Source organism: Phoenix dactylifera, unplaced genomic scaffold, assembly GCF_009389715.1.
Source record: "Phoenix dactylifera cultivar Barhee BC4 unplaced genomic scaffold, palm_55x_up_171113_PBpolish2nd_filt_p 001282F, whole genome shotgun sequence".
NCBI classification, from domain to species: domain Eukaryota; kingdom Viridiplantae; phylum Streptophyta; class Magnoliopsida; order Arecales; family Arecaceae; genus Phoenix; species Phoenix dactylifera.
Genome location: NW_024068615.1, coordinates 92,900 through 106,830, shown reverse-complemented (window position 1 = coordinate 106,830; position 13,931 = coordinate 92,900). Strand labels below are relative to the sequence as shown.

General features: G+C 39.4%; 1 protein-coding gene across 1 annotated transcript; it reads right to left on the bottom strand.

The window, feature by feature from the left end:
* Nucleotides 1–410: 410 nt before the first annotated feature.
* On the bottom strand, nt 411–7,519 carry LOC120108340 (glycosyl hydrolase 5 family protein-like). The gene is made up of 4 exons (XM_039121931.1): nt 7,016–7,519; nt 1,856–2,103; nt 1,254–1,774; nt 411–1,111 (listed from the first exon to the last, which is right to left on the bottom strand). Exons 1-4 carry the CDS (start codon nt 7,436–7,438, stop codon nt 642–644), a joined length of 1,662 nt encoding a protein of 553 aa, XP_038977859.1. The 5' UTR covers nt 7,439–7,519; the 3' UTR covers nt 411–641.
* Between the last annotated feature and the right edge of the window lie 6,412 nt (nt 7,520–13,931).

The window sequence follows — 13,931 nt, the reverse complement described above, 5'->3', positions numbered from 1 at the left end:
CAAAGGCAACCACAATATGAGAAGCCAAGCAAAGTGCCTGCCGCTCAACCAATCAGCCACATTTCACCAAACATGTTGAGAACACCTTAACAAAACTCCCAATGATAAAGCACAAAACAAATCCAAGCACTTAGTAGCAGCATCGGAGCAATGGAAACTATAATGGGAGCAGCCAAGAAAAGCACAGGTCTCTCAACGATTGATCCATATTTCATCAAACACCTACGACAACACCAAACAAAAGTAAAGTACTAGCAGGAGGACCATGAAGAGGATGACACATCTAGGTTGATCCCAGCCGACTCCCTCACAGCTCCTCCACCCGATGCCAAACACGGACAATTCGTGCAAAACTTAAGGGCATTGCAAATCTACTCTTAAAGGAAAGTATACCTCAACAATCCTATCCATACTCAACTCTTATAAGGTATGTATTTGCTGATTTCATCATAAAATAAGATATATCCGATATATGATGAATTCTTTACAAATCATTATTTCCAAATAATTAATTCACGTCAAGCAGACCATTTAACATTAAAATAAAAATAATAATTTCAAACCTTGAATTTGTAGTTGCACTTTCATGTTGGCAAAGTCCCATCTCTTTGCATTTCTGCTGGAAAGATTTGTCCAGCCGACTATGCTTGGGAGGGTAATTTTAAATGAGTAGTTTGGCTCTCTCTTTCTCTAGTGCTTCTGATAATTTTGAACCATTGGCTATCTGGATTGCATGTCCCATCCTGGCTTAGGCACTTGCACAAATTAGTTATGATAGTACCGTCCTGGCTGATATCCAAACATACAGTGCTGCCATTTTTGGGAAGCTTGGATGAAACATGCATCCTGGAGTCTGAAATTAGTTCCCAAATTGAATTGGAGCCACCACAACCAGTTCCAAGCCTTGCCCGCCGACCTGCGCCTTTGGCTAGCATGCAGTATTTTGTGCCTTCTAGCATTACATTCTGCTCTGCTGTGTAGTTCCAGGCTTCTGAATTTGCACACAGGCCTAACTCAAGCAGGTTCTTTGATGAAGACTTTTTTACAACACAAAGTCCAGTTAATGGATGGAAGATTATATCGTATGGAGAATTATTGGATAGACCAGGTCCTGCATTATAAACATGTTATCATTGCAATGTTGTTAAATGCAACCTATGGTAGATGAACAAAATAGTTTTCTTTGCTATGGTTTCATGAAGTTATCAAGTATGCTAAATAGATTCTTATTAATAAAACATTTGATGACATACCTTGGAAGGGAGCTTGTAGAGCAGCAATTCTATTTACAAAACTTGAATTCCTGGCCTTACACCAATCCCAGCCAAGCACACCATAGGTCTCATCATATCCCAGTTGCCCCTCTCTAATATAGTAACTCCCTTGCAATGCCCACAGAGCCCAATCCAGATCCAGTTCAGCTGCCACACTTAGGAAGCAGCTCAAGAAGCGGTTGTCAGCCATATTCCTTCCACTTTGATCCACCCCAAATTCAGAGAGGAACAATGGCCACCCTTGTTCTAATAGGAAGCCTCCATTCTTCGTCATGTTATCCACTACACTTCCACAGACTTCATTAGGGTTCCCATTCTCCCAATCGCCACCATCTGAGAACCCGTACCAATGTAGCTCGAAAACAACCTTGTCTGTGAATGTTAATTTCACTTGCTTCTCAGATAAGAAGCTGAGATCTTTATCATAGTCTAACCCTGATAGTATAATTAAAAGATCAGGATTTGCTGCATGCACTGCCTCTGCACCTATTTGCATGTACCTAAGTTGTAAAAAAAATGAAAGATTCTGTCAATTAAATGAGAAAAGCCATGCCATGAACGGCGCAATTAAATCTGTATACCTGTACCAAAGGCTAATATTCTGCTTGGGGCCGCGGAGCTCATTCCTCAAGCTCATGCCAACCACATTGGCCGAACTGTTGAACATTGTTGCCATCATTGTTAGGCCCCGTAACCATTCATCAGGATCAAAGTATTTGTCTCCAAAGAAGCCATTTTCATCAAATTTGCTGCAGCACCACCCAGGCTTGCTTATTTGATTGTCCAGTATGACCATTATGTTGTTGCTGGCCAGATTTGACACCACAGCCTGTTTCATGTTTTTCTAGTTTTAATTTGTAGAATTTGAACCTCTTAAAAGTTTGATTGTGTTAACTAAAGCTTCGTACATAAGAAGTTGTTTGAGAACCAGATGGTATGAGCTATTTACCAAAACCATTAAAAGCAGACTGCAAGTAACTGTCTTGCGTTAGCTGTACTAACTAGAGAGCCTCATCTTATTAACTTAAATAAGCAACTAAAATCCATGTCATGGTAAACTTAGAAGAGTATACAGCCTAATGAGCATCAACAGAGCAATACTATCCTGTTGGATCTTCGGAGGCTGACTACTTTCATGGTTTCTTATGCTTATCAACCATCCTTTTATTCTATGCTTGTGGATGAACACTTGGATGAGACCATAGTTTCTTTTGGTAGTTAATGAGGACATAACATCTGCCATTAAATCTTCTATAACAAGTCAGGTACAGTCGCAAACATTTTCAAGCATACAGCCTAGAGAAGTTGAGCAAACAGGTTTGAGCTAGAAAATTCACAGAATAGCATACACTGTTGCCTTCTAGTTACCAAAGAGGGTCATTACCTAATGAACCAATTGTCAACCGAATTGTAAAGAAAATGTTTAGATGATTGAGTCCAAACTTATCATATCATTGACTAATAATGATAGTATTTGATTCCTCAAACAAGCAGGGCTTAACGAAGTTGGAATTTATTTTCACACCCCAAATAGGGATGTAGTTTGAGGGAAGGACCAGTGGAACAATGACCTTAACATTTTTTTCTTTGATGAAGTCTAGAGAGGAGAGGCCTCTCTAATCCTCTGAATCTTGTACTAGATACTTGATTTTCAGAAATAAAAAACCACATCACTCTCCTATAATCTGTGAATTAGATAGGGCATGTTTCTTATAGTTAAGAAATCATGCTTATTCACAAAATTGTCAAGAAAATTCCTACGTTTGATTAGCAACATTCATAAATATGATGAAAATATCTGCAATATCCATGCATCAGAGAAAGCAAAGCTTATAACTATTTTCGTCACCTTGGAAACCACTTCTAGTTGGTTGCTTGTCACCAGCCTCCTAAATTAGATGGTCTATGTTCAATTCCGTTGAAGGTGATCATAAAGAATTTTTTGACCCTTTTTATCATGCAGGTGTTATGGTTTGTGATGCAATTAAGGCATGGTATGAGAGCATTGATGTATAGAAATTAAGTTGCATTGTTTGAGCACAGTGCTGGATCAGGCTGTCCTCTATTTTGGCAAATCATCTATCCAAAGTGTTAGAAAAGCTTGTCCAGGGGGTCTACTAGCAAGACATGGTGGTGGGATTCTTGTAATTAATGTGCAATTTGTATGTCATATGACTAACTTCAAAATTCAAAAATTGAAGGAAATGATCGACGGGATCCTCTAGGTTGCGACTTTTGCAACTACATAATGCAGTACTATCTTAGATAGCTACCACATCATCCATCTTGGAGATAGATAGCTCTCCTTCATATTCGCACGCACTATATATCGTACTGAAAAATATTTGGACATGTTCTCGGGACAAAAGAGAGCCATCCGTCTTCGAGATGGATGATGCCGCAACTATCCACAATGGTATGTGTTGTGGGATTTTTTGGGCCCGCGCAACAGCATAGCCCACACCGGCCGGGCAGAGAAAGAGACCGCGTCCCCCACGAGGTATTGTTCGCTTTGGGCGCGCCTGCACGCCAGGGGGTCCGCGTAGGTACTGCCCCTGGGTCGTACGCCACGGCGGTCCGCGTAGGTACTGCCCCGACTCTCACAGTTTTGTCCCACAAAAAGGGCCCTCGTGAGAAAAGGGCTTCGCCCTTCTCATTATAAGGCACAGAACCTTTCCGCTGCTAGTCGATGTGGGACTATGTTCGGCCCCCCCACAACATAGCCCCCCCAGCAGGAAGGTTCAGTGCGCCTCCCAGTCCCGGGGGTAGCCTGCGGCAAAGGGGCGCTTCCCACAGACGGCGCCATCTGTTGTGGGGTTTTTTGGGCCCGCGCAACAGCATAGCCCACACCGGCCTGGCAGAGAAAGAGACCGCGTCCCCCATGAGGTATTGTCCGTTTTGGGCGCGCCTGCACGCCAAGGGGTCCGCGTAGGTACTGCCCCTGGGCCGTACGCCACGAGGGTCCGCGTAGGTACTACCCCGACCCTCACGGTTTTGTCCCACAAAAAGGGCTCTCGTGAGGAAAAGGCTTCAGTGCTTATTTTAAAAGTTTGATTGTGTTAACTAAAGCTTCGTACATAAGAAGTTGTTTGAGAACCAGATGGTATGAGCTATTTACCAAAACCATTAAAAGCAGACTGCAAGTAACTGTCTTGCGTTAGCTGTACTACCTAGAGAGCCTCATCTTATTAACTTAAATAAGCAACTAAAATCCATGTCATGGTAAACTTAGAAGAGTATACAGCCTAATGAGCATCAACAGAGCAATACTATCCTGTTGGATCTTCGGAGGCTGACTACTTTCATGGTTTCTTATGCTTATCAACCATCCTTTTATTCTATGCTTGTGGATGAACACTTGGATGAGACCATAGTTTCTTTTGGTAGTTAATGAGGACATAACATCTGCCATTAAATCTTCTATAACAAGTCAGGTACAGTCGCAAACATTTTCAAGCATACAGCCTAGAGAAGTTGAGCAAACAGGTTTGAGCTAGAAAATTCACAGAATAGCATACACTGTTGCCTTCTAGTTACCAAAGAGGGTCATTACTTAATGAACCAATTGTCAACCGAATTGTAAAGAAAATGTTTAGATGATTGAGTCCAAACTTATCATATCATTGACTAATAATGATAGTATTTGATTCCTCAAACAAGTAGGGCTTAACGAAGTTGGAATTTATTTTCACACCCCAAATAGGGATGTAGTTTGAGGGAAGGACCAGTGGAACAATGACCTTAACATTTTTTTCTTTGATGAAGTCTAGAGAGGAGAGGCCTCTCTAATCCTCTGAATCTTGTACTAGATACTTGATTTTCAGAAATAAAATACCACATCACTCTCCTATAATCTGTGAATTAGATAGGGCATGTTTCTTAAAGTTAAGAAATCATGCTTATTCACAAAATTGTCAAGAAAATTCCTACGTTTGATTAGCAACATTCATAAATATGATGAAACTATCTGCAATATCCATGCATCAGAGAAAGCAAAGCTTATAACTATTTTCGTCACCTTGGAAACCACTTCTAGTTGGTTGCTTGTCACCAGCCTCCTAAATTAGATGGTCTATGTTCAATTCCGTTGAAGGTGATCATAAAGAATTTTTTGACCCTTTTTATCATGCAAGTGTTATGGTTTGTGATGCAATTAAGGCATGGTATGAGAGCATTGATGTATAGAAATTAAGTTGCATTGTTTGAGCACAGTGCTGGATCAGGCTGTCCTCTATTTTGGCAAATCATCTATCCAAAGTGTTAGAAAAGCTTGTCCAGGGGGTCTACTAGCAAGACATGGTGGTGGGATTCTTGTAATTAATGTGCAATTTGTATGTCATATGACTAACTTCAAAATTCAAAAATTGAAGGAAATGATCGACGGGATCCTCTAGGTTGCGACTTTTGCAACTACATAATGCAGTACTATCTTAGATAGCTACCACATCATCCATCTTGGAGATAGACAGCTCTCCTTCATATTCGCACGCACTATATATCGTACTAAAAAATATTTGGACATGTTCTCGGGACAAAAGAGAGCCATCCGTCTTCGAGATGGATGATGCCGCAACTATCCACAATGGTATGTATTGTGGGATTTTTTGGGCCCGCGCAACAGCATAGCCCACACCGGCCGGGCAGAGAAAGAGACCGCGTCCCCCACGAGGTATTGTTCGCTTTGGGCGCGCCTGCACGCCAGGGGGTCCGCGTAGGTACTGCTCCTGGGTCGTACGCCACGGCGGTCCGCGTAGGTACTGCCCCGACTCTCACGGTTTTCTCTCACAAAAAAGGCCCTCGTGAGGAAAGGGCTTCGCCCTTCTCATTATAAGGCACAGAACCTTTCCGCTGCTAGTCGATGTGGGATTATGTTCGGCCCCCCCACAACATAACCCTCCCAGCAGGAAGGTTCAGTGCGCCTCCCAGTCTCGGGGGTAGCCTGCGGCAAAGGGACGCTTCCCACAGACGGCGCCATCTGTTGCGGGATTTTTTGGGCCCGCGCAACAGCATAGCCCACACCGGCCGGGCAGAGAAAGAGACCGCGTCCCCCATGAGGTATTGTCCATTTTGGGCGCGCCTGCACGCCAAGGGGTCCGCGTAGGTACTGCCCCTGGGCCGTACGCCACGGGGTCCGCGTAGGTACTGCCCCGACCCTCACGGTTTTGTCCCACAAAAAGGGCTCTCGTGAGGAAAGGGCTTCGCCCTCCTCATTATAAGGCACAGAACCTTCCCGCTACTAGCCGATGTGGGACTATGTTCGCTCCCCCCCCCCCCCCCCCAACAGTATGCAAAATCACGAGATTGGGAATGAGACCTTAAACCTATCTCAAAGGGAAATTTGGCTTCCCTCTCATCCCAAAGTGGTCAAGGTTTGTATCTATGTACATTGTCCATCATCTATTGGCCAACAATTGGTGCCAAGCAAAATTTTTCAAACCAATTGGTATCGTACTATATCAAATGTAACATGCCATACTGAACCTATATGCTATATCATAATACTTAATGTATCATGTACCGTGTACCGCATTATAATTATAATAATAATGTAGCAGCATGGGGTTGCTGAGACAGTGATGTTGGTGCCAAGATAAGAATCAATACTGCAACACCAATATCTCACGCAAAAAATGTACAGAGCTTACACGTCAGCTAAGTAAAGTTTTCTTGTCGAGACTTTTTCGTGCTGCTGCTGAGCAAAGCTTTGATTGGAGAATTGAATGGTGGGATCAGTGGCTGACCTGAAAGGCCTGGAGGAGAGGGAGATCCAGCAGCGCTGGGTTGTTGACGGCGACGGCGGCGGCGGACTCGAGGAGGCCGAGGCCGGCGAGGGAGGCGCGAAGGGGGAGGGAGCCGAGAGAGGCGTTGGTGAGGAGGTAGAGTGGCCAGGTGAGACGGACACAGTTGAAGCCCAGAGCGACTACTCGCCGTGAGATGGTGTCGAGTGGCTGCTTCCCCAGCCCCTCCGCCGCCGCCGCCTCCAGGTGCGCCGCCCAGTTGACGCAGGCCAGCTTCACCCGCCGGCCGTTCCCGTCCACGATCCATCGCGAGCTCGTCGACAAGGGGAGAGACGGCGATGATGTTGCCAATCTCGCCTGAAGAGAATTGGATGGAAGGAATGAGAGGAGGAGGAGATATAGAAGGGGTCTCATGGGAATCTTCATGTAATTTTATCCCTTAGGGGTCTTCTCGCTTGTTAAAGAGCGAGACAAGGGTGGTGGGTGTTGAGTGGAAGCGACTGCTCATTAATTTCGATACGCAACAAGATTTATAGTTCCCGGCTCAAAAGAGAGAAACATTGACTTAGAAGTTGATCATAGGCCTAGAAGAGTGACGTTGAATTCTAGGTGGCATTTAGCGATCTAAACAAGATGATGTTAGATTATCGGTGATTCTTATCTCAAATAATATAATTTTTTGATGATTCAAAGTTACTATACCTAGCATACTATATTTTAATGATTATTTTTTTTGATATTTGTGAGTAACCCGTTGGGATTCCAAAATTACTTGCCATATAAGACCAAAATTATTTCTGATATAAAAATATATTTATTAATCATATAAATTATATTATAATAAAATTTTAATATATATGTTAATATATTAATTATTAATATATTTTATAAAAAATGTATTTATTTATTCTATAAATTATTAATTCTATAAAGGTATATTAATTGTTATTACGGAATTAATATTTTTATTTATAGTTATGATATACTATGTTTAATACTAATATTTATTTTGATTAGGAAAATAAGACAAATAGAAGTAATATATTAAATAATTTAATTATATAAATATAAAGTAAAATAATATATTTTTACTATAATTTAAAATTATCATAATAATAATATAAAAAATATGATTAATATATGATATAATATTGATATAATATATTAATGGTATATTGATAGACCAATTTTTTTTACTAAACTAAGCGGTATTTTTGTCGTCAAATTTCAGTTCAATATCACTGTCTTAGAATGATCTTGATTACCTGACCTTAAGGACAAGTATTCCATCGCTGGATTATGTGATGATTTGAGAAGTGTGGATGATTTGAAATCACTACTATGTACGACTACTATTGTGCAACTAAATGTGGTGGCCTCATCATCTCCATCCGCATCACTCTTTATCTTGGGATGTTCGTCCCATACCAAATGTTTTTTGAGAATTTTGTGTATCTAATCCACTCAAAAAAAGGTTTGAATAAATCCAGTGATGAAGATATCTCATTTTACAATGTTTTTTGAGAATTTTTTTTTTAAAGATAATATCTCAGTTACAATCGAAGGATGGGTGACACGATTCGTGAGCTTAGGGACATAGAGAGAGGATTTCCCACAACTTAAATTTGATACTATGGGAGAAGAAGTAACAATGGAAAGATAATAACTCACATAGTTTACAAACAGGAAGATAAAATAATAAAATATATTATTTTTGATATTCACTAAGAATATCATTATTAGCTTATTTTTTTGGATAATACTTCTGTAAAAAACTAAAGATATTTTGGTTGGTACATTTGATAGAGGAATCTATTTGACATGTTTCCTTTTCATTTTATAATGAAGTATAGATACGGTCGAGAGTTCCAATTTGGTCGGACCCGCCTTCAAGGAATAGAGTGGGAATAAGAGTAAAAAGATGAGGATTAGGAAAAAAGAATAACGTTTTGTTTCTGGGTGCCAAACATGTATATAATTTGCTGGTTGATACTACTTTTGCAGGCTACTCTTTATCCTTTGCCTGGAGTTGGAAGTTGTATACTCCATGAAAGTTAAAACTTTATGGTGGAAATTAGTATAGTTAAAGATATCTTGTAAATCGGTCCTCCATAGATGTGGAATTATTGGGTCTGATTCTCAATTTTATGATCATTGCCCAAGTCAAGTGGAGGAGTACAAGTATGTTACTATAGCTTCTTCTTAGCAGAGCAATACGGTACTGTGAGCTTTTTTTCTATCTCTTGCCAGTATCAGTGGATGTTTTGTCCCTTGTGCAAGTAGAAAAATGAGTAAAAGCAACCATAGCATGTATAGTATGGCTTATTTGGAAAGCTAGAAATGAAAGGGTCTTTCAAGTTATGGTTAATCCACCTGCAGATGTGGTTAGAGGAACACTCAATTTGTATTTGATTTTATCCAGAGCCATTCACTGGTTGTCTTCAACTCTATCACAAGGCACTAGAGTAACCGAAACAGGAAGCCTTCTTTTTAGTAACTTGGTTACCCCCTCTCCTCAGTGTATTTAAGTATAAAGCCATCCAAGTTTGGCCAGAGGGTGACTTATGATAATAATCTCCTCAATAAATAGGAAAGATATCCATATGCATTAAACTAACCCTCTGTTACAAGATATTCTGCAGCTGAAGAAGTTTTTTTTTTTTTTGAGCTTTTCAAGCTTGTCACATTTATACAGGAGGTAACCAGATAGCCGATTAGCTGACATCGTTGGCATTGGAAGCTTATTCAACCTGGAAGAAGGGTGATTAACTTCAAGCAAAGATGTTGCTGATGCTTATGGCTTCTTGCTGTAAATGCCTCCCTTATTGTACAAACAAAAAAGGAAAAAAAAAATTTGCATATACTACGAGACCTGAGGATTATGAATCATGCCATTTTTCTTATAGTAACTCATCAAGAGGCATTTACAACAAAATATTGGCTCGATGCGATATAGGAAAGACCTGGTGTGGATAATCTTGATCGGATCTAGCCCCATTCGATCCAACAACCCGACCAAATCTCTCTCATCTAATCGCATAGAGGGTCGTCTCATCTCTGCCCTCTCCTCCACCGCCTCCCTCTTCTCTCTCCATCCATCTTGCCGCCTCTTCTCTTCCTTGCTACTTGCTAATGGAAGACCATTCTATAATAAATCTAAGTGCACTACTGTTAGGCGCAAATATAAGAATTAGAAAAAATTTATTTTATTTAGGCTAATTTTATTTTATTTAAAAATTAGAGAATTTTATTTTTATTTGGAATTCTATTTTTATTAGGACTAAACTTTTGTAAGGACTTCAGTGTTTTGCGTCGATACAGACTCTTACTAGGATAATATCGAGTTGCCCTTCCCATGGATTCTTCTTCTCCTTCCTCACTATTTTTCCCTCATCTTCTTTCTCCTCTTCTTCCCTCTTCTTCTTCTCCCTCTGTCCTGCATTAGTTGGTATCGGAGCTAGGTTGATCCACCACCACTACCATATCATTGCCGCTCCATCATTGCAGCCCTAGCAACCCTTTGAACCACCCCCCCCAAGATTTAACTTGTCCACCGCACCATCGCCAAAGGTGAAAAAAAATGGAAAAGAAATCACCCAAATCCCTATTCATCCATCGCAACTATCGCACCCATCCGGCACACCAATATTTAGCATCTCTGGCTTCCGGCCACCCTCGTTCCTCGAGTTCGACTCTCCACTCCGACAATAGAGTTCTTGTCTTCAGCTCGCTCATCAGACTCCGCCCTTTTGCCGCTTGATCGGATGCTCAAACCCACATCCCTACTTCCTCCAACTACACCACAACACCTTAGATATTTTGCTTTAAAGTCGAAGCAGATCTAGGTTCAAAGTCAAATTTGATCCACAAGTTTGACGCAAAAGAAGCTTTAGTTGATCCAAATTTGAATCAAGATCTGACCTATTCGCTTGATTCAACCCACAAATTCGGATTTAAACCTTATTTGACCCGACCCAACTTAGCAACTAGTCGATACATCATAAAGGCAACAACCTTTGACTTGTCATCACAGTCATGCAGCCCGACAACATCATCGGCCGTGTCAGCACCACATTAGCGGCTTTGCCACATCAACACCACATTAGCACAAGAACCTGTCCTAGCTAATTTCTACATAACATCTGTTTCTATTGTTTTAGCCTCTATAGTGAGTTTTCTTTGGCTAGAAGATAAAGTAGTAGTTTAAAGTGCTCTTAGTGAGGTAACACCTTCCCTTTGAAAGCTTCATTGATATTTATTTGGTTAGATAACTAGTAAATTGCTTAGTTCAAGTTTAACTTTATCCCTTTCTTCTAGCTATAAAAAAAGAAAAAAATATTCTTGCGCCTAACCCTTATTTGCACCCTTCTTAGTTTTTAAACTTTGGCATATCATCTATATTAAACTTATTAGTTTTATGTGTGTACATCATATAGTTTAAGCATCTTAGTTTATTATTATAATTTTTAGTCTCTCTCTATATAATTTTATTATCCTGCACCTGAGTGCATCACACTATGACCAGAAACAAACAGAGTGGCCACTGATCTACTATGGACCAAACTACCATAAATTCTGTTGACCCTCAATCTTTATAAGCTTCATAGGCCAGAAAATTGAACAAATGAGAGAACAATATGAGTAATTAAGTTAGCAGGTAGTTTGCCCTAAGAGGTTTAGGGGTAGACGAGTCTGCTAAGCAACTTGATGGATCTCCTCATTCAGATGGGTCCAGGGTATTCTTCTTACTCCTATGTTAGTTGTAGCTACTAATTGAATGCGTTATGCTCTTAGATATGCCAGAGTTTTACCTAGAGATCCTTATTATAATATGGAATTTAGGGCTCTTGATAATGTTCAAGAGAAGGATGAGTTTATAGAAGAGCATTAGATTTCTAGGCATCAATGTAGACAGAACCATAGGTAACTAGTTTATGATTGTCTAGGTGAAATCCATCATATGCCAATTGATCAACATGTTAGATATCATGATAAGATCAATATGCAATTTCCTCCATCTCGTAGACATGATTAGGAGGACATTAGTGGCATTACTAGGTTGGCTAAGGTAGATATGTGATCTTATGATGGTAAATTAGACCCTGATACCTTCTTAGATTGGTTGGATGAGCTTGAGGATTAATTTAATTGGTATGATATGTGTGATAGAGAAAGAGTTCATTTTACTAAGATGAAGTTAGTAAGAGCTGCTAAAAAATATTGGCAGGATGTCCAGCAAAATTTTAATGTCTAGATGAACTATTTATCACCTACTGGGCACTTATGAGACATAAGTTAATGAAGAAGTACCTACCTTCCTATTATATGAATCAATTATTTGATCAACTTTTGAATCATAGAACACCCTCAACTATGTCCAAATACATGGAGAGATTTGATGAGCTTATGCTTAGCACCAGGATACAGGAAGACCCATTCCATAAAATTAGAAGATGTATTAATGAGCTTAGGGAACATATTAAAAGGGAAGTAGAATTATATGCATCTGATTCCTTAGAGGCGGCATATCAAAAGACCATTACTATAGAAATGTATCTTGAGACTCCTCAACGTAGGTTCTTTTGTCAGGTGAGTGACTCTCATTAATCTAGACTTGTTTCCCAATCGAATTTTACTATCCAATCTAGGGTTGTTTTCTAGATAGCTTCTTGGGATAGTACTGTTAGGAGTAGGAAACTTTAGCTTGTTATTCATTCTAGTGGCTTCGTCAGTGATCCTTGTTCTAGCGGTTTTTCGATACAGTGTTATCATTGTCATAATAAGGGTCACATAGCTGCACGTTGTCCTCAACATGCTTTAGCCTTGAAGCAAGAGTTTGATGATATGCAAGAGGTTGAGGACCAAGTAGTTGATCCCGTAGAATATTCTGGTGATGAAAAAGAGTTTGAGTATAATTCAGAGATCGTTGACCACCATTATGATATCATTAGGTATGTTTTACCTGCTGCTACATTTGCTTATAATAACTTTGTTCATAGATCATGGTTAAGAGCCCATTTGAACGTGCTTATGGATATCAAACCCGTATTCATGTTGATCTCGTTTCTTTGGCACTTGATAGCTATATTTCTAAAACTGTTGAAAATTTTGCCCCACACATGTATGATTTGTATATAGAAATTAGGCGCAAAATTGTAATAAATAATGCAAATTACAAACTTGCTATCGATGTACATTATAGGGCTAAGGAGTTTAACATAGAGGATAATATCATGGTTCACTTTCGTCCAGAACGATTGCCTAAAAATTCTTTCAAAAAATTAGATGCCCAAGCCATGGATCCATTCCCTGTTATTTGAAAATTTGAATCTAATGCATATATACTTGATTTACTTGATCGAATGAATATTATTCCTATCTTCAATGTGGAGGATTTATTCTCTTATCGAGGTATCTTTAAGCCTCCTACTTTGCTATCTAGTGATCCTATAGGTACTTCAATTTTTAAGGTGTTGCATCTTCTTCCGCAACGAGATAAAATAGAAACATTTTTGGATAACGAGATTGTTACTTCTTCTGGTGATAAATTTTATCGTTATCTTGTCAAATAAAAAGGCTGCCCTTGGATTGTAGGGGATGAGTTTTATGTTTTAAATCCAGAGTTTTTTTGAGTGGTATTTGCAGTCAAATTATCGAAATTGAGTTTTTTTCCAAATGAGGGAGTATAGTGGAGGACTATTTTATAAGAAATCTAAGTGCACTATTGTTTAATGCAAATATAATTTTTTAAAAAATATTTTATTTGGACTAACTTTATTTTTATTTAAAAGTCAAAAAATTAATTTAATATTTATAGTTATTAAAATTTTGTGAGAATTATAATATTATTTTTATACGAATTTTTATTAAAATTTTGAACTTATAAATATTTACAGGACCTGTGTTGCCGAGATTTGAT

Coding starts and splice junctions, on each gene's coding strand:
- LOC120108340 (XM_039121931.1), bottom strand. CDS start 7,438: ATGAAGATTCCCATGAGACCCCTTCTATATCTCCTCCTCCTCTCATTC. Junction 1,775..1,855: donor AATATTAGCCTTTGGTACAG/GTATACAGATTT, acceptor TTTACAACTTAG/GTACATGCAAATAGGTGCAG. Junction 1,112..1,253: donor TCTACAAGCTCCCTTCCAAG/GTATGTCATCAA, acceptor TTTATAATGCAG/GACCTGGTCTATCCAATAAT.